The following is a 17,782-nucleotide window of genomic DNA, read 5'->3' on the forward strand; positions in this document are numbered from 1 at the left end:
CCTTTGACGATTTTTAGCTAAGAGAAAGGTTGTTTTAGTTAAGAACCGTGTTGAATGAGATTAATCCTGACTATTTTCGGTTGATTGACAAGTAATTTTTAGTTAAGAAGTTACAAGAAAGGTTTGTCTTTGTAAATTTGGAACTGAATAAAGTGTAGATTTGTTTAAGAACAGGGTTGGTAGAACTATTAGGTTGACTACGAGAATTACTTTGACATAGTTTTGCAAATAAACTGGGTGACTAAATTTGTTGGGGGGAACTGTATTGCTGATGATAATATTTGTCAAAGAACTAGTTACTGAATGGAAGAAACAAATTGGTTTAAAGAAACAAAGAACATAAAAAAATGAGACTAAGTAAGGGAATGAACACAGTGAACATATGGGGAACACAGAAAACATGTGAGAAAAAGTTGATGAATAGAGTGAACATGCAGGGAATATGAACTTATAGAGAATATGAAGACATGATAAGGAACATAGGGAATACAAAGAATGAACACTGAACATGTGAAGAACAAGCTAAGAACATTGAGAACATGAATACTGAGTATAAAAGTTATACAGAGAACATGTAAGGGACTGTAATGAACATGGGGAGAAAATCGTAGAAAACAGAAAAAATGAGAAAAACAGGTGAAAAAATTTGTACTGAGCTTGCCGTGAACATTTGTAGAACATGGGGCGAACACAGATAACATGGAAAAAATGTGAAGAACACAGCTGAATATAGAGAAAATATGCAAATACAGTATGATTATTGAAGGTTTGGATACGTTGGGGATGAGAAGGTAAGGGAGGGAAAGGGTAAGGTGATTACTCTGATAAAGAGTTAGGCTGGATAGGGACTTGATCGGATATATTTATGTTCGATGATCTAAGACAGAGGAAATGGAGCTTGGCTAATGTCCTGATTAATTTTACTACGTTAGAAGTAAGGTGATCTTAAATCTCAGGTGATTTAGTTGGATAATAAAGAACTTATACAAAATGAGATAAGCGGGGAACTCGGGGTTCAGTTACCGAGTTGAAACTCGGTAACTGAACTGGCTTTTATTTACTATGTCTGAAAATGTAGTTGGGTGTTTAAATCTCAGGGGGATTTGGAGTGATAGTAATGAATTTACAGGAGTGAACTTGGACAGAGGACAAGAGCTCGAGTTTTATAATTGTTTATATCATATTTACTATGTCTGAAATACAGAGGGTAAAAATTTCAAGGAAATTGATGGGTTATTTACAAAGATACGAGAGCGAACTAAGGTGGGGATGAGAGCTGGAGCTCGTTAACTGTTTTGATCTTATTTACTACGACAGATATATGACTGTTTAAAATTTCAGGGGGATTGGACTGCTAGTAGCGAAAATGCGGTCTCTGTCAAATTTGGGTCTTCAATTGGACTCTGATTAATTTCGATCATGAACTGGACTCTGAATATTTTGGCACAAAGTGGACTCTGGTGAATTTTCGGTATAAACTGGACTCTGATGAAAATTGGGTAGAAAATGGACTCTGTCAAATTTTTCTCAGATTACAGGAGTCTGACAAATTTTGCTAGAAAACTGGACTCAGACGAATTTCTGTCGTTAATTGGACTCTGATTATTTTTGGGTATAAAATGGACTCTGTCGAATTTTGGTAGATTACAGGACTCTGGTGAAATTTGAGCTTAAACTTAACTCCGAGGAATTTCTGTTGTTAATTGGACTCTGATCCTTTTTGGCCTTTACTGGACTCTGACGAAATTTCGGTATAAAATGGACTCTGAAGAATTTTGCTAACAAAGTGGACTCTGAAGAATTTTGAGCTTAAACTGGTTTCTGACTAATTGTCTGTCTTAAATGCACATAAAACTAAATGTTATGGCTAAGTTGTCTGTTTTCCTTAACAAAACGTCTAAGACAATATTCTCTGAAAATGCTCTTTGAAAAATGTGTGATTGGAAACGGGCAAAGGTTGTCTGTAGAGTTTAACTGGAAATGCGGCGTCCTAAAGGGGATTTTTTCCTGAATTTTTCTTTAAGATTTTCCTACTTATTTTCCTCATAAGAACGCATAACAAACTTCTAAAATCTTAGAAATTATTTTCCTCATAAGAATTCCTTAATTCCAAATCTGTGACTGCCCAAATTCGCCTGAAAACCCTGGCGGTCTACACACGAATTTTGAATTTCTCCCATAAGAAACCTTTAACTCCAAATCGGCCCTTTTCGCCTTGAATTTTCCCCATAAGAAACCTTTAACACCAAATCGGCCCTTTTTTTCCAAAGTTCGGTTATTGAAAACAGGCAAAGGTTGTCCGTAGAGTTTACCTGGAAATGCTGTGACATATTGACCCTTTTTTCTAAAATTTTTATATAAGATTTTCCTACTTATTTTTCTCATAAGAACGCTTAACAACCCTCTAAAATCTCGGAAATTATTTTCCTCATAAGAATTCCCTACTTCCAAATCAGTGACTACCCAAATTTACCTGAAAACCCCTAAGCCATATGGGCCCCTTTTTGCCTTGAATTTTCCCCATAAGAAACCTTTAACTCCAAATCGGCCCCTTTTTCCCCAGAAAAAAAGGGGCCCATACGTCTTACTCACTACTACTCTCGACCAGGCCTCCTTTTTGCTAGACACCCCAGGGAAGAAGCCTGTAGCAGCTGTCTAACTCCCAGGTACCTATTTACTGCTAGGTAACAGGGGCATCAGGGTGAAAGAAACATTTTGCCCATGTGTCTCCGCGTCCACCGGGGATCGAAGCTGGAACCTCAGGACTACGAATCCGAGGCGCTGTCCACCCAGCTGCCAGGCGCCTTCACCCATCTGTTGACATCTCATATTAACCTAGTATTATTAATTAACGAATTGTGTGAAGCAGGATATCTTGATTAGTAATTTGTTTAATTATCACAGAATAAACCCTGAGATTTGATGAACGATGCGTAAAGACATGGCTGGTGTCTTTTAACAGGTGTGACCCCTCTTCATCTGGCAGCTTCCATAGGTCAGAGTGACCTTGTAGAAGTCCTAATCCGCGCCAAAGCAGACATCAACGCCACGAACATCATGGGTTACACACCTTTACATTATGCTGCCCTTGAAGGGATGGCCGAAGTGGCGGACTTGCTGCTGAAGCATGGCGTCGGCGTCAATATTTCAAAACTTGACGGTAAGTACAGTCTTTATAAAATCATTTGGAACAAGGAGGTGACTCGAACCAGCAATCAGGGTTCTCCCAGCAGTTCACCTTACTCCCTGTACCATAACAATATAAATAATGAAGTATAATTTATACAGGGGTAAGATGCGTTACTGAGAGTGGCTGGGTGGCTGAGAACCCAGATCGCTGGTTCGAGTCACCTCTTTAATCCAAACAATTTTTTTAGTGATATATCACATTAGTGTCATTTCTTTGTTTAACAACAGTTATGGTGTCAGAGTAAATTTAACACTTGTATTACACTAACTAACATGCTAGTGAGATACACGGTAAACATATTTGTTATATCACACAATACACCGTCCAATAGGTTATACAAATCTACAGGCAACCTGCAACACACAATTCAAAACATATTAACACAAAATACAAGACATTTTATAACGCTCAGAGGTGAGGAACAAAGAAGAGGAGGACATAAACAATGACCAGTGGGGAGAAACAAAGAAGAGGAGGACATAAACAATGACCAGTGGTGAGAAAATAAGAAGGGGAAGAGGACTTAAACAAAGACCAGTGGTGAGAAACAAAGAATAGAAGGAGGACATAAACAATGACCAGTGGTGAGAAACAAAGAAGAGGAGGAGGACATAAACAGTGACCAGTGGTGTGGAACAAAGAAGAGGAGGACATAAACAATGACCAGTGGTAAAAAAAAGAAAAGGGGAAGAGGACTTAAACAATGACCAGTGGTGAGAAACAAAGAGGAGGAGGGGGACATAAATAATGACCAGTGGTGACGAACAAAGGAGAAGAGGAGGAAATTATAAAAACTTGTGAGTGATGAAGAACAAAGGAGAACGCTAGGCACAATGATGTTATTGTTATCAGCATCTTGGTTAGTAAATCCAGAATATGAAAATTTTCCCACCAAGTTTATTTTCTAAAGGAGAATGAGGTCATTCATGATGCACAGCTGCACCTAACAATGGCAGTGTGCTGTGGTTGACTGCATCATTCTGTGAACATCATCAACAGCATTGTGTTCACTGATATCAGTTTCATACAAGAGCATGACTGTAATAAAGAAAATGTACTGTGTTCAGATATCAGAACAAAGTACATTTTCTTTATTACAGTCATGCTCTTGTATGAAACTATCTTCGCTAAATAATAACAGCTACATATATATTTTTAAAGTTTTAAGTAAGTAAGTAAGTAATTATCAAAAGGCGCCAAAACTGGAAAGACTGTGTAGCACCATCAAAGGTGCAGGATACTAAAGAGTTGTTAAATAACAGAAAGGGTGCCAATACAAGAACCAAATCGCCTAAGGCGAGTGATATCAGTGATATGTGATTCACCAAGGATTATATCGAGGGACAAGTGACCGCAAGGGACAGTCGGGAAGCAAGACGTTTTTCCTGAAAGTCAGGACATTCAACAAGGATATGCACGACCGTAAGAGGGACAATGCAGTTTGGACAATGAGGTGCAGGGCGGCACTCCATTAAGTATACCGTGAGTTAAAGGTGTATGGCCAATACGTAACCTGGCCAGAGCCGTTTCCCACCGCTGGTTACAGTGGTAGGAGGAAGGCCAAGGGCACATGCTATCCCTTAAACGCAAACAGTTTGCTACCAGTAACAGAAAACTAACGACCCCGCAAACGGATACGGATTGAGGAATGAATGACTGGGTACACGTCGGAATATGGAACGCCTTTGCGGGAAATGGGACAATTGCGGATAGCCTCCTTAGTGGCAACGCCAGCATGCTTATTTAAGGACACACCAATATGGCAGAGAATCCATCAATTCAACAGCCAATATTGAATTTCGACTACAACGGGATGGATAGCATTAAATGACTCGTGAGCCACGAGGGCACTGCAAGAGTCAACTACAACTACAAAGGCATGTTGACAGTGAGAAAGCAGTTGACGAAGAGTATTCAAAATTGCATAAAGTTCTGCCGTGAAAATGCTAGTCTCTGGAGGCAGATAACACATATAGGTGTAGTCAGGAAATACAATAGAGTACTCTACACCGTCGGCAGACTTAAACCCATCTGTGAAGATGGAGACGGAGCGGGAGTGTGAAGAAAAGTGTACAAGGAAAATGCGCTTCAGAACTATTTACGGAGTAGCAGCCTTAGCCATGTGGGTCAAGATATTGCAAAACTTTGGAAGTGGGATCCTCCATGGTGACAAGGATGAAACGCCATGAGGAGAAATATTGGCAACACGAACCGAGAGAGAGAATCTTGCAAACGAGACAACTGTTTAGAAGAAGGATTTTTTTAACCTAGACGTGGTCACACATTTACAATGCTAACCAGAATATATTAATTTTCTTCTGACCTCCATTGGCAGGGTTAGAGATCCGTTAAACATATAGTTCAGTGATTTATTGAACAATCGACCACTAAAGGTGAATATAGTGCTTATAAAATGCTAATCTAACCAACAAACAAAAATACATAAATACACAGATTTACGTTTGCTCTAAATAAACAGTGTTCAATTCAATTTCTTTCTTTATTATGTATCCCATACCCCTCCCGTGGGCGGTGGTGTAAAGGGTTACAGAGGCACATAATCGGTTCGTGAACTGAACCCTCAAGTTCGTTTAGCTAAGCAAATAACAATGTTTTGACGCCAGTTACACAATTATTAATGCTATATATACATGTACACATACTCATACATACTTGTACATATATATTGTGACGGTGTTCCCCCCCCCCTTTATATTTCTCCCACGCCAGTTGTAAGAGTCATATCTACTTTACCCGAACGTTCTTTGCCTTCCAGAGAACAATTTGACATATGTGGGAGCATGAGGTGTTCTCGCATAGGAGAGAAATTAACTAAAGAAGAGTGTTTTGGCCAGTGGCTTAGGTCCTTTTGGACGCCAAGATGGCGCTGACTCCTACGTTTTCGCGCCAAAATGTTATGACGTCAGTGGCACCAGATTGGCCAAGAACGGTGACGTGGTACAGGGAGCCAATGAGAAACGCCCCTGGCAAGTGTAACGTCACGAGTGGACGTAGGTCCGGGCCGTGCACCCCGTGGCGCCCGGAGTTAGATACGACACGTCGTCAAGGGCGGACGTGCGATAGGGGGGGTTCCTGTCAGTCTGACAGTATTCGCCCCTCTCCGGTGAATATACACATCACCAGGGGTCTGCGAGCATCCTGTGAGGTCTTCCTGAACTCCGTGAGGCGGACAGAAGAAGGAATTGGCGGTAAACGAGCAACAAGTGCTCCAGTGACAGGTGCTTAGCAAGAATGAAGCCTGGGCAGTGACGTCAGGGACGACTGTATAGTTTTACCAGTCGGGTGATGACGTAGCGGCTGGGCCAGTTCACCGTGAGGAAGGAGAAGAACAAACTAGCTGGGAATACGAACGACTGCAGACATAGTTGTGAGGAGGAGGCGACGGCCAGGAGACCGACTCCAACCCTTCAAGAGGTTGTGGAGGAGCACGGAGCCTGCAGAGAGAAGCAGTAAGGAGAAGACGCGCTTTTTGGGTGTTGGTTGAGGTCCTGGGAAGAGCATCAGTGTGTGTGTGGGGGTGTTCCCTACAGCAAGTCGTGAGCCGGGACCAGGAGCTTCAATTCAACCCTCAACAGAGGACGAGTCCACATCATTTATGGTGGAAGTAGGTAATTCAGTTTTCCCTCCCATTCCCCTTTAGTTAGCGATTAGCCAGAGTATCTTCTATGTCGTGAGCAGGGCTCACCAATGTCTATGTTTCTAGTAAGACACGTTGTGAAGGGAGATGCTATAGAGGTCTCACGAGATATATATATGGTGTGTGATAGCACCTGTGGTTTAATGAAGAGATTACTGTGACGAGGACATTTATATTTACATGTCATTTATATTATAAGTTCGTGTCAGAAGTTATATATACAAATATACAATATAATAGTGTAAGGCTGTGTGCCTAGAGTTACCTCGTTATTATAAATATTGATAAAGTGAACTATATATACTGGAGTTATTAAATAATATATTCATATGTCTAGTGGTTAACTGTGATTATGCCAGTGTTGTGATATACTGTGAATATGAGGGAATAATAGGCGCCTCACGCCAATAGTGTGAGTATAGTGAGGAAGTGAGCAGTGTGAGGAACAGTGAGGAGTGTGAGCGGGCGTGGCATCTCGCGAGTGGCCAAACGTTCGAAAACACTGCATGTGGAGCGTGGGAACGCACGTCAACTGGGAGTGTTGCCATTCCCAGAGTGTTCCAGAATTATGAAGAGGCGGAGAGAAGGCTGCTCATTTATTCCTTTGCCATGTTGTTGATGCAGAGTTATGATTCTTTGATCTTTTAAGTAAACTACAAAACCACCGCCGTGTTTGTGTCAACCCTCAATTACCTTGTTGCTATTGAGACTATCTAAGAGTGAGTGATTTAAACATATACTTACCTGTTACCAAATTGATTAGTATTCCCTGGGGCCACTACTATATTACTACTATTCCACTGAGGTGTTACTGGACACGGTAAACACCAGTTGGCGACCTATAGTGAGCGGTAGAGCCCTCTGTCGGGGCGGGCACATGATCAAGTGAAGTGATCGTGTTCTCACTCGTCTTTAGGCTACGAGGCCGGCCGGAGACAGACTGAGAGACTCTCCTGGTGAACAGTGGCACCGTGAGGATCGAGTGCAGACCCGTGGAGGCTACAGTAAGTAACGTTTATCACTACTAATACTTGGTGGTGACTGGCTAGAGAGAGAGACACCCCGACATTGGCGACCTTGCCAGGATTACGATTACGATTGTGGTGCTTGATAGTGGCCAAAGGTATTAGGTACAGGTAACAGGTATTCACTCATAGTACAAGTATGGAGGACGAGAAGGTAGCAAGGTTTATTGACACCAGGGATGAACAGGTGCTGTAGGATTGCACCAAGGCGTAGCTGCTGTTAATAACTGACCACTTTGGAATCCAGTTGAGTTCCTCCAAAGTGGGAAAAAGGAGGCTTGAGATTGTGGCACAGCTCAAGACCCGAGATGAGGCTTCAAGGTAGGAACGGCTACAGACACCTGCCATGCCAGGGAGAATTTAAGCATTGGTGGAAGCAGTAGGGGATCCAGCGGCAGCCAGCGCAGCGTCAAGCTGAGTAGTGTAAAGTGTGACTACGGCGACGCGCACCAGCTGCCCCAGGTGGCACTCTTGAGTGCCATCTGAGCAGGTGAGGCGCGACGTCGTAGTCGCAGCGCGTCGTCGTCGTCACACAGGGTTTTTGGGGATTTTCCCGGAAGTTTTGGCGCGTTTCGGACGCGTGTGAGCGTCCGGTGTTTGGGTATGTGGTCAGGAAAGAGGGGAGGTCATGTTGTTGGGTGCCAGGTAGCGCGCGACGTCGTAGTCGCAGCGCGTCGTCGTCGTCACACAGGGTTTGGGAGGGGAATTTCCCGGATGTTATGACGCGTGGCATCCGGTCAGGCGTCACTTGAGAGAGTGACATGTTGGGGTTGGAAGCTAAGTGGTCGGTATGCAGTCATGTAGGGAGGAAGAGGAGGAGTGTATGTTATGTTGTGAAGGGAGGGGGGAGCCCCAATACCTGAGAGGATATCAATGACGTCCATTAGTTCTCCCCCTACATGGGCAGGAAGTGATGAGGGGAGCGTGAGAGAGCAGGGTCTAAGATTGGAGGGGGAGAAGGAGGGGAAAGGGAGGTAACAGCTGGCAGTGGGTTTGTGTGTGAAAGTAGACATTATTTTTTCTTAAAGAATGACAGTTTTATGTAGCCTCTCTGCTTCCAGAGCGCTAAGGATATGTGGGCTATACCTACCACGTAGCTATGACGAGTGACACCACATGTCCACACGGGTTTCCTCTTCAAAGGCGGAGGTCTAACTGTTGCGAATGTCATCATCAACCTCTAACATAGTCAGTCAGTCATCCCCCCCCCCCTCACCCCCCCCCCCACCCCTCCATCCACATAGCAGGACATACCCACATACCATCACCACCACCACACTGCTGGGAGTGACAGCAATATGGCATACCATACTCTCTCATGACACAGCTCTCACCGGCACATAGCATTGAGTGTGGCAATGTTCTTTCTCAAAGGTGAGCCATGAGCGCAACATACAAATTCCAAAATGCAGTCCTGGGAGTTTGACACACGTTGATTAACAAGCTATCTGATTATTTATACAGCTTCTCTCTCTCTACATTATATGCGGGTTACATAGTGTGTAAAGAATTCTCTCTCTCTCTATGTCTCTCTCTCTCTCTCTGTCTTTCTGTCTCTCTGTCTCTCTCTGTCTCTGTCTCTATCTCTCTCTCTCTCTCTCTCTCTCTCTCTCTCTCTCTCTCTCTGTCTCTGTCTCTGTCTCTCTCTGTCTCTGTCTCTATCTCTCTCTCTCTCTCTCTCTGTGTCTCTCTGTCTCTCTCTCTCTGTCTCTGTCTCTCTCTCTCTCTCTCTCTCTCTCTCTCTCTCTCTCTCTCTCTCTCTCTCTCTCTCTCTCTCTCTCTCTCTCTCTCTCTCTCTCTCTCTCTCTCTCTCTCTCTCTCTCTCCCTCTCTCTCTCTCTCTCTCTCTCTCTCTCTCACTCGCTCTCTCTCACCCTCTCTAAAGTCCACCACACAGCACTTCACTTAGTAAACTCAGTCAAAGTCAGTAGGTTAGCGTTTACTAAAAGAGAGAAACATTTCACATCGTCACGGAGACGCGATCTCTACCTACAAATTGTTCTTGTTAACTGTGATCACAACGTCTGCTGGCCAAATAAATATCATTGAAATGTATGCATGTTTACTCAATCTCCATCACCTCTTCGTCCTACATCCATAGCAAGACTTCTGAATGAATGAACCGGCAGCCCCTCTCGCTGCAGTCTCACCTTCGTGATGGTTTGAGGTGTATTGAGATGGAGGATGTAATGGCTCGGCCTTACCCTCTCCCCGTCCACCCCCACTTACCCTTACCCCTACCACCCCCCTCCATGGCCAAACCATCACTGCCCCCATTCCCAGACCGGATGTTATGTTCTAAGCTTTAGTATCGCCATTCTTTGCTCAAATAGTATTTTTTTAAGAATATCCAGTCATAAGCTGGTCTTCAATCTTATTATTATAGCAAATCATAATTTGCTGTTCTCTCTCTCTGTCTCTCAGTTTCTCTCTCTCTCTCTCTCTCTCTCTCTCTCTCTCTCTCTCTCTCTCTCTCTCTCTCTCTCTCTCTCTCTCTCTCTCTCTCTCTCTCTCTCTCTCTCTCTCTCTATCTCTCTGTCTCTCTGTCTCTCTGTCTCTCTGTCTCTCTGTCTCTCAGTCTCTCAGTCTCTCAGTCTCTCTCTCTCTCCAGATCATTTAGTAGTTGGGGAAAGTAACATCATTTCCTTTCTCCTGCTGCCGCTGTTCACGTATCTTTCTCCATCAAGGCTGTCTCTCTTAAGACCTACGTCATCCAATGTAAACACCAATCGATGAGAATAAGACCGGTGAGTCGATAGTGAAATAGGTCTGGGTTAAGTCTGTTTTTCAGTTCTTGTATCACAGTCAATGTAGAGTAATGGGAAACCAGTCTTTCTACTGCCTACATAAATAGCGTTTGAAAATGTATGCAAGTCTAGACAAACTCCTATAGCCCTTACATTCTAACACAAATAAAATATTAGCACACGATTGCATCGCATTATATCATCATTAAGTAACGTAGAGATCAACTTTCTGGCTGTTGTCCGAATATCATTATTGAAATGTGAACTCATTTAGCCAAACACAATATCTCCATTACATCTCTTAGCATATGAATATTACGGTATACTAGTTTTAACCCTCTATAACACAATGTAACGTAACGTAACGTAACGCAAATCAACTTTCTACAGACCAAATATCGTTTTTAAATGAAAGTATGACTTAGTCCATCTTCGTTACATCTCTCACCATATAGACATATGGTGTTAGCATAATATGTGAAAAAAATAGTTGATTTCAATTCTTAGCTTGTTCTTCACATGTTCAGTGTTCATTCTTGTATTCCCTATGTTCCTTATCATGTCTTCATATTCTCTATAAGTTCATACTCCCTGCATGCTCACTCTATTCATCAAACTTGTTCTTACATGTTTTCTGTGTTCATTCCATGTTCTACAAATGTTCACAGCATGCTCAGTTCAATTCTTTTCACCTGTTTTTCTCATTTTTTTCTGTTTTCTACCATTTTCCCCGTATGTTCACTATGTTCTTTGTCAGGTTTTCATGTACATCATATGTTCTCTGTATAACTTTTATACTCAATATTCAAGTTCTCAATGTTCTTAGCTTGTTCTTCACATGTTCAGTGTTCATTCTTGTATTCCCTATGTTCCTTATCATGTTTTCATATTCTCTATAAGTTCATACTCCCTGCATGCTCACTCTATTCATCAACTTTTTCTTACATGTTTTCTGCGTTCACCGTATGTTCACTGTGTTCATTCCCCTACTTAACCTCAATTTTTTTTATGTTCTTTGTTTCTTTAAACCAATTTGTTTCTTCCATTCACTAACTAGTTCTTTGTCAAATAATATTATACGGCAATACAGTCCCCTCAACAATTTTAGTCACTCAGTTTTTATTTACAAAACTGTGTCAAAGTAATTCTCGTCGACGTCAGCTTAATAGTTCTACCAACCCGTTCTTAAACAAATCTACACTTTATTCAGTTCCAAATTTACAAAGACAATCATTTTCTTGTAACTTCTTAACTAAAAATCTTTCGCCAATCAACTAAAACATAGTCACTTTCCTCATTTCTCAACTAAACTTATTATCCAATCAACCAAAAATAGTCAAAGGAATCTTTCCAACCCTGTTCATAACTAAACTTATTCCCTAGTCATCAAAAAAATATCCATGTTCTTCATGTTTCATTGTCATTTCATAACTAAAATTATCCATCAATCAACAGAAAAAGTCATATTCATCATCATTGTTCCTAACTAAAATTATGTTTTGTCAAGTAAGAAAAATAACCAAAGATATCTTTCATCGCTGTTCTTAACGGACATTATACTTTGGGGAGCACAAAATAGTCTCCCTCGTCATGTTTGTCTTTTTCCTTAACTACAAGTATTCATCAGTCAAATAAAAATAGTTACTTCATCATGTTTCCCTGTCATTTCTTAACTGAAATATCACTTCTCTCATCTGAAATAGTCATGTATAACCTCTTTCCATCACTGTTCTTAACTAAAGTAGCCTTTCACTTTGCTAAAATAGTCATATTCATCATTGTTCCTAACTAAAATTATATGTCGTTAAGTAAGAAATATAGTCAAAGACACTCTTCAAGACATCAAGGACTTACTCAAAGACATCAAAGTTACTCTTGTTCTCAGAAGTCATTCTCAAAGTCATCACCGATTTTCTCAGAGTCACCAAAGTTATTCTCTGAGTTAACAAAATACTACTCATGTTCTCAAAAGACATTCTCAAAGTCAACAAAGTTATTCAAAGAGCTAACAAAAGTTATTCTCGGAGTCACCTTCGTTCTTCAGAGAAACTTTCCAAAACATCTTTGTTCATCAAAGTTATTCTCGGAGTCATCAAGGTAATCTCTAACTCACTTTGGTCATTAAAGTTAATTTCTATGTTATAAAAGTTTGTCTCAGAGACATCTAAGTTAATCTTAGAGTTATCAAATGTATCTCTAACTCACTTTTGTTCATCAAAGTTGATCTCAGAGTTAACAAAGGTAATCTCTAACTCACTCTCGTTCATCAAAGTTGTTTCAAAGTCATCAAAGTTAATCTCAGAGTTATCCAAAGATATTCTCATGTCCACAAAGTTATTCCAAGAGACGTCAAAGTCAATCTCAGACATCTTCGTTCATAAAAGTTATTCTCAGAGACAACTAAAGTTATTCTCTAAGAGCTATCAAAAGTTATTCTCAGTCAAGATATGTTATTCTCTAAGTAACCTTCCGTTCATCAAAGACATTCTCTAAGCTCTCAAAGTTATTCTCTAAGACAACAAAGTCATTCTCAGTCATCAAAAGTTATTCTCAGACTCACCTTCGTTATTCAAAGAAGCCTTCTGAGACATCCTCGTTCAACAAAACTAACCTCAGAGCCATCAAAAAGTTAAATACAGTCATCAAAGTTATTCTCTAAGTAACTTTTCGTTCATCAGAGAAGCTTTCTAAGACATCTTTGTTCATCAAAGTTGATCTCTAAGACATCAATGTTGTTCTCTAAATCATAAAAGTTAATCTCTAAGACATCAATGTTGTTCTCTAAATCATAAAAGTTAATCTCTAAGGCACCTTCGTCTACTAGAGAAACTTTCCAATCCATCTTCGTTGATCAAAGTTATTCTCAGAATCATCAAAGAGATCTCTAATTCACCTTCGTTCACCAAAAAGTTGTTCTCTAAGACACATTCGTTCATCAAAGAAACTCTCCGTCCATCATGTTATTCTTCAAGACATCTTCAGTCATAAAATTTCTCTCCAAAATGTAACTAGTTCAGCTTTTCATACCATACCGGCGCTTCTGTTAAAATATATTTTCTTAGTCACTTTACCCTAAAACTGTTCTCAGAACTACACTGCCCAAATCCTACGTAACCTATCCTCTCCACCCAATGTTGCTTAGTTAGCGTAACGTTCCTAAACCTGACTTTACCTATCCTAACTTAATTTACCTTACCTTTACCTATCGTACCTAACTTAACCTGCATAACCTAACTTTACCTATCCTAACAGGACTTACCTTACATTACCTATCTTACTTAACTTAACCTGCACAACCTAACTTACATAACTTATCTTACCTATCCTAAAGTAACCTAACTTGCTTTACCTAACTTAATCTACATTCCCAAACTGCTGTATCCTAACTTATCTAGTCCAAACCAGCCATGATCTAACTTACATAATTGTTCCTGCTTGTCTTTTGTGTTTCGTCAATCATTGTCTCATATTCATTTACTCATTTCAAGGGTTAATTTCTCAAATGGGCAATTTTGCATTTCAAGTGTTATTTGTTTAAGATTGGGAGTTTAACCATTTCAAAGATTTTTGTTATATATGGGAATTTACTCGTTTCAAGGGCAAATTTCTCAAATGGCCATTTTTGCAGATCAAGGGTTATTTGTTAAAGTTCATCAAGTTGCTCATAAGTTGTATTTATTATGTTTGTTATTATTTATTTATTCGTATTCCCCAACCCCTTAACCTAACCTTATAGATGTAGTTTATTGTGTTTTTGACGGATTTGTTGAATATATTATCCTTTTCCTAACCTTTCAGATGTAGTTTATTGTGTTTTTTGACGTATTTGTTGAATATATTATCCTTTTCCTAACCTTTCAGATGTAGTTTATTGTGTTTTTTGACGTATTTGTTGAATATATTATCCTTTTCCTAACCTTTCAGATGTAGTTTTGTTTCTCCTTTGTGTATTTTTACCCAAACCCACCATCCCACTTAACCTTCTTTCCTTCTTTTACTTTGTTTTCACATATAAGTTCATTCTTTATCTTAGTAATAATAAAAATTACAATAGTAAAGAATCAGATCTACTAAGAAAAACAAGAGAGCAAGTGAGTGAGAGCATGAAACGAGGAGAAAAGAGTAAGAGAGAGGGGGGAGGAAGAGCATGGGAGCACAAGACTTGAATTTGAGAAAGAAGAGAGCATTTGAGCAAATGAGTGAGAGAGAGGGGGAGGAAGAGAGAGAATAAGGGAGAGAGATAGGTCCCATGCTCTTCCTCCCCCCTCTCTCTTACTCTTTTCTCCTCGTGTCATGCTCTCACTCACTTGCTCTCTTGTTTTTCTTAGTAGATCTGATTATTTACTATTGTAATTTTTATTATTACTAAGATAAAGAATGAACTTATATGTGAAAACAAAGTAAAAGAAGGAAAGAAGGTTAAGTGGGATGGTGGGTTTGGGTAAAAATATACAAAGAAGAAACAAAACTACATCTGTAAGGTTAGGAAAAGGATAATATATTCAACAAATACGTCAAAAAACACAATAAACTACATCTGAAAGGTTAGGAAAAGGATAATATATTCAACAAATACGTCAAAAAACACAATAAACTACATCTGAAAGGTTAGGAAAAGGATAATATATTCAACAAATACGTCAAAAAACACAATAAACTACATCTGAAAGGTTAGGAAAAGGATAATATATTCAACAAATCCGTCAAAAACACAATAAACTACATCTATAAGGTTAGGTTAAGGGGTTGGGGAATACGAATAAATAAATAATAACAAACATAATAAATACAACTTATGAGCAACTTGATGAACTTTAACAAATAACCCTTGATCTGCAAAAATGGCCATTTGAGAAATTTGCCCTTGAAACGAGTAAATTCCCATATATAACAAAAATCTTTGAAATGGTTAAACTCCCAATCTTAAACAAATAACACTTGAAATGCAAAATTGCCCATTTGAGAAATTAACCCTTGAAATGAGTAAATGAATATGAGACAATGATTGACGAAACACAAAAGACAAGCAGGAACAATTATGTAAGTTAGATCATGGCTGGTTTGGACTAGATAAGTTAGGATACAGCAGTTTGGGAATGTAGATTAAGTTAGGTAAAGCAAGTTAGGTTACTTTAGGATAGGTAAGATAAGTTATGTAAGTTAGGTTGTGCAGGTTAAGTTAAGTAAGATAGGTAATGTAAGGTAAGTCCTGTTAGGATAGGTAAAGTTAGGTTATGCAGGTTAAGTTAGGTCCGATAGGTAAAGGTAAGGTAAATTAAGTTAGGATAGGTAAAGTCAGGTTTAGGAACGTTACGCTAACTAAGCAACATTGGGTGGAGAGGATAGGTTACGTAGGATTTGGGCAGTGTAGTTCTGAGAACAGTTTTAGGGTAAAGTGACTAAGAAAATATATTTTAACAGAAGCGCCGGTATGGTATGAAAAGCTGAACTAGTTACATTTTGGAGAGAAATTTTGTGACTGAAGATGTCGTGAAGAATAACATGATGGACGGAGAGTTTCTTTGATGAACGAATGTGTCTTAGAGAACAACTTTTTGGTGAACGAAGGTGAATTAGAGATCTCTTTGATGATTCTGAGAATAACTTTGATCAACGAAGATGGATTGGAAAGTTTCTCTAGTAGACGAAGGTGCCTTAGAGATTAACTTTTATGATTTAGAGAACAACATTGATGTCTTAGAGATTAACTTTTATGATTTAGAGAACAACATTGATGTCTTAGAGATCAACTTTGATGAACAAAGATGTCTTAGAAAGCTTCTCTGATGAACAACTTTTTGGTGAACGAAGGTGAATTAGAGATCTCTTTGATGATTCTGAGAATAACTTTGATCAACGAAGATGGATTGGAAAGTTTCTCTAGTAGACGAAGGTGCCTTAGAGATTAACTTTTATGATTTAGAGAACAACATTGATGTCTTAGAGATTAACTTTTATGATTTAGAGAACAAATTGATGTCTTAGAGATCAACTTTGATGAACAAAGATGTCTTAGGAAGCTTCTCTGATGAACGAAAAGTTACTTAGAGAATAACTTTGATGACTGTATTTAACTTTTTGATGGCTCTGAGGTTAGTTTTGTTGAACGAGGATGTCTCAGAAGGCTTCTTTGAATAACGAAGGTGAGTCTGAGAATAACTTTTGATGACTGAGAATGACTTTGTTGTCTTAGAGAATAACTTTGAGAGCTTAGAGAATGTCTTTGATGAACGGAAGGTTACTTAGAGAATAACATATCTTGACTGAGAATAACTTTTGATAGCTCTTAGAGAATAACTTTAGTTGTCTCTGAGAATAACTTTTATGAACGAAGATGTCTGAGATTGACTTTGACGTCTCTTGGAATAACTTTGTGGACATGAGAATATCTTTGGATAACTCTGAGATTAACTTTGATGACTTTGAAACAACTTTGATGAACGAGAGTGAGTTAGAGATTACCTTTGTTAACTCTGAGATCAACTTTGATGAACAAAAGTGAGTTAGAGATACATTTGATAACTCTAAGATTAACTTAGATGTCTCTGAGACAAACTTTTATAACATAGAAATTAACTTTAATGACCAAAGTGAGTTAGAGATTACCTTGATGACTCCGAGAATAACTTTGATGAACAAAGATGTTTTGGAAAGTTTCTCTGAAGAACGAAGGTGACTCCGAGAATAACTTTTGTTAGCTCTTTGAATAACTTTGTTGACTTTGAGAATGTCTTTTGAGAACATGAGTAGTATTTTGTTAACTCAGAGAATAACTTTGGTGACTCTGAGAAAATCGGTGATGACTTTGAGAATGACTTCTGAGAACAAGAGTAACTTTGATGTCTTTGAGTAAGTCCTTGATGTCTTGAAGAGTGTCTTTGACTATATTTCTTACTTAACGACATATAATTTTAGTTAGGAACAATGATGAATATGACTATTTTAGCAAAGTGAAAGGCTACTTTAGTTAAGAACAGTGATGGAAAGAGGTTATACATGACTATTTCAGATGAGAGAAGTGATATTTCAGTTAAGAAATGACAGGGAAACATGATGAAGTAACTATTTTTATTTGACTGATGAATACTTGTAGTTAAGGAAAAAGACAAACATGACGAGGGAGACTATTTTGTGCTCCCCAAAGTATAATGTCCGTTAAGAAC

At 39.3% G+C, this 17,782-nt stretch overlaps 1 protein-coding gene across 1 annotated transcript in view; it reads left to right on the top strand.

Annotated features, from left to right (window-relative positions):
* Positions 1 to 17,782, top strand: part of LOC123751276 (26S proteasome non-ATPase regulatory subunit 10) — a 51,326-nt gene that overhangs the window by 22,402 nt on the left and 11,142 nt on the right. The window contains exon 2 of the mRNA XM_069331124.1: positions 2,963 to 3,160. Coding sequence (XP_069187225.1) covers positions 2,963 to 3,160 — 198 coding nt within the window. The remainder of the gene's footprint in view (positions 1 to 2,962; positions 3,161 to 17,782) is intronic.

This window comes from Procambarus clarkii, chromosome 25, assembly GCF_040958095.1.
Source record: "Procambarus clarkii isolate CNS0578487 chromosome 25, FALCON_Pclarkii_2.0, whole genome shotgun sequence".
Taxonomy (NCBI): domain Eukaryota; kingdom Metazoa; phylum Arthropoda; class Malacostraca; order Decapoda; family Cambaridae; genus Procambarus; species Procambarus clarkii.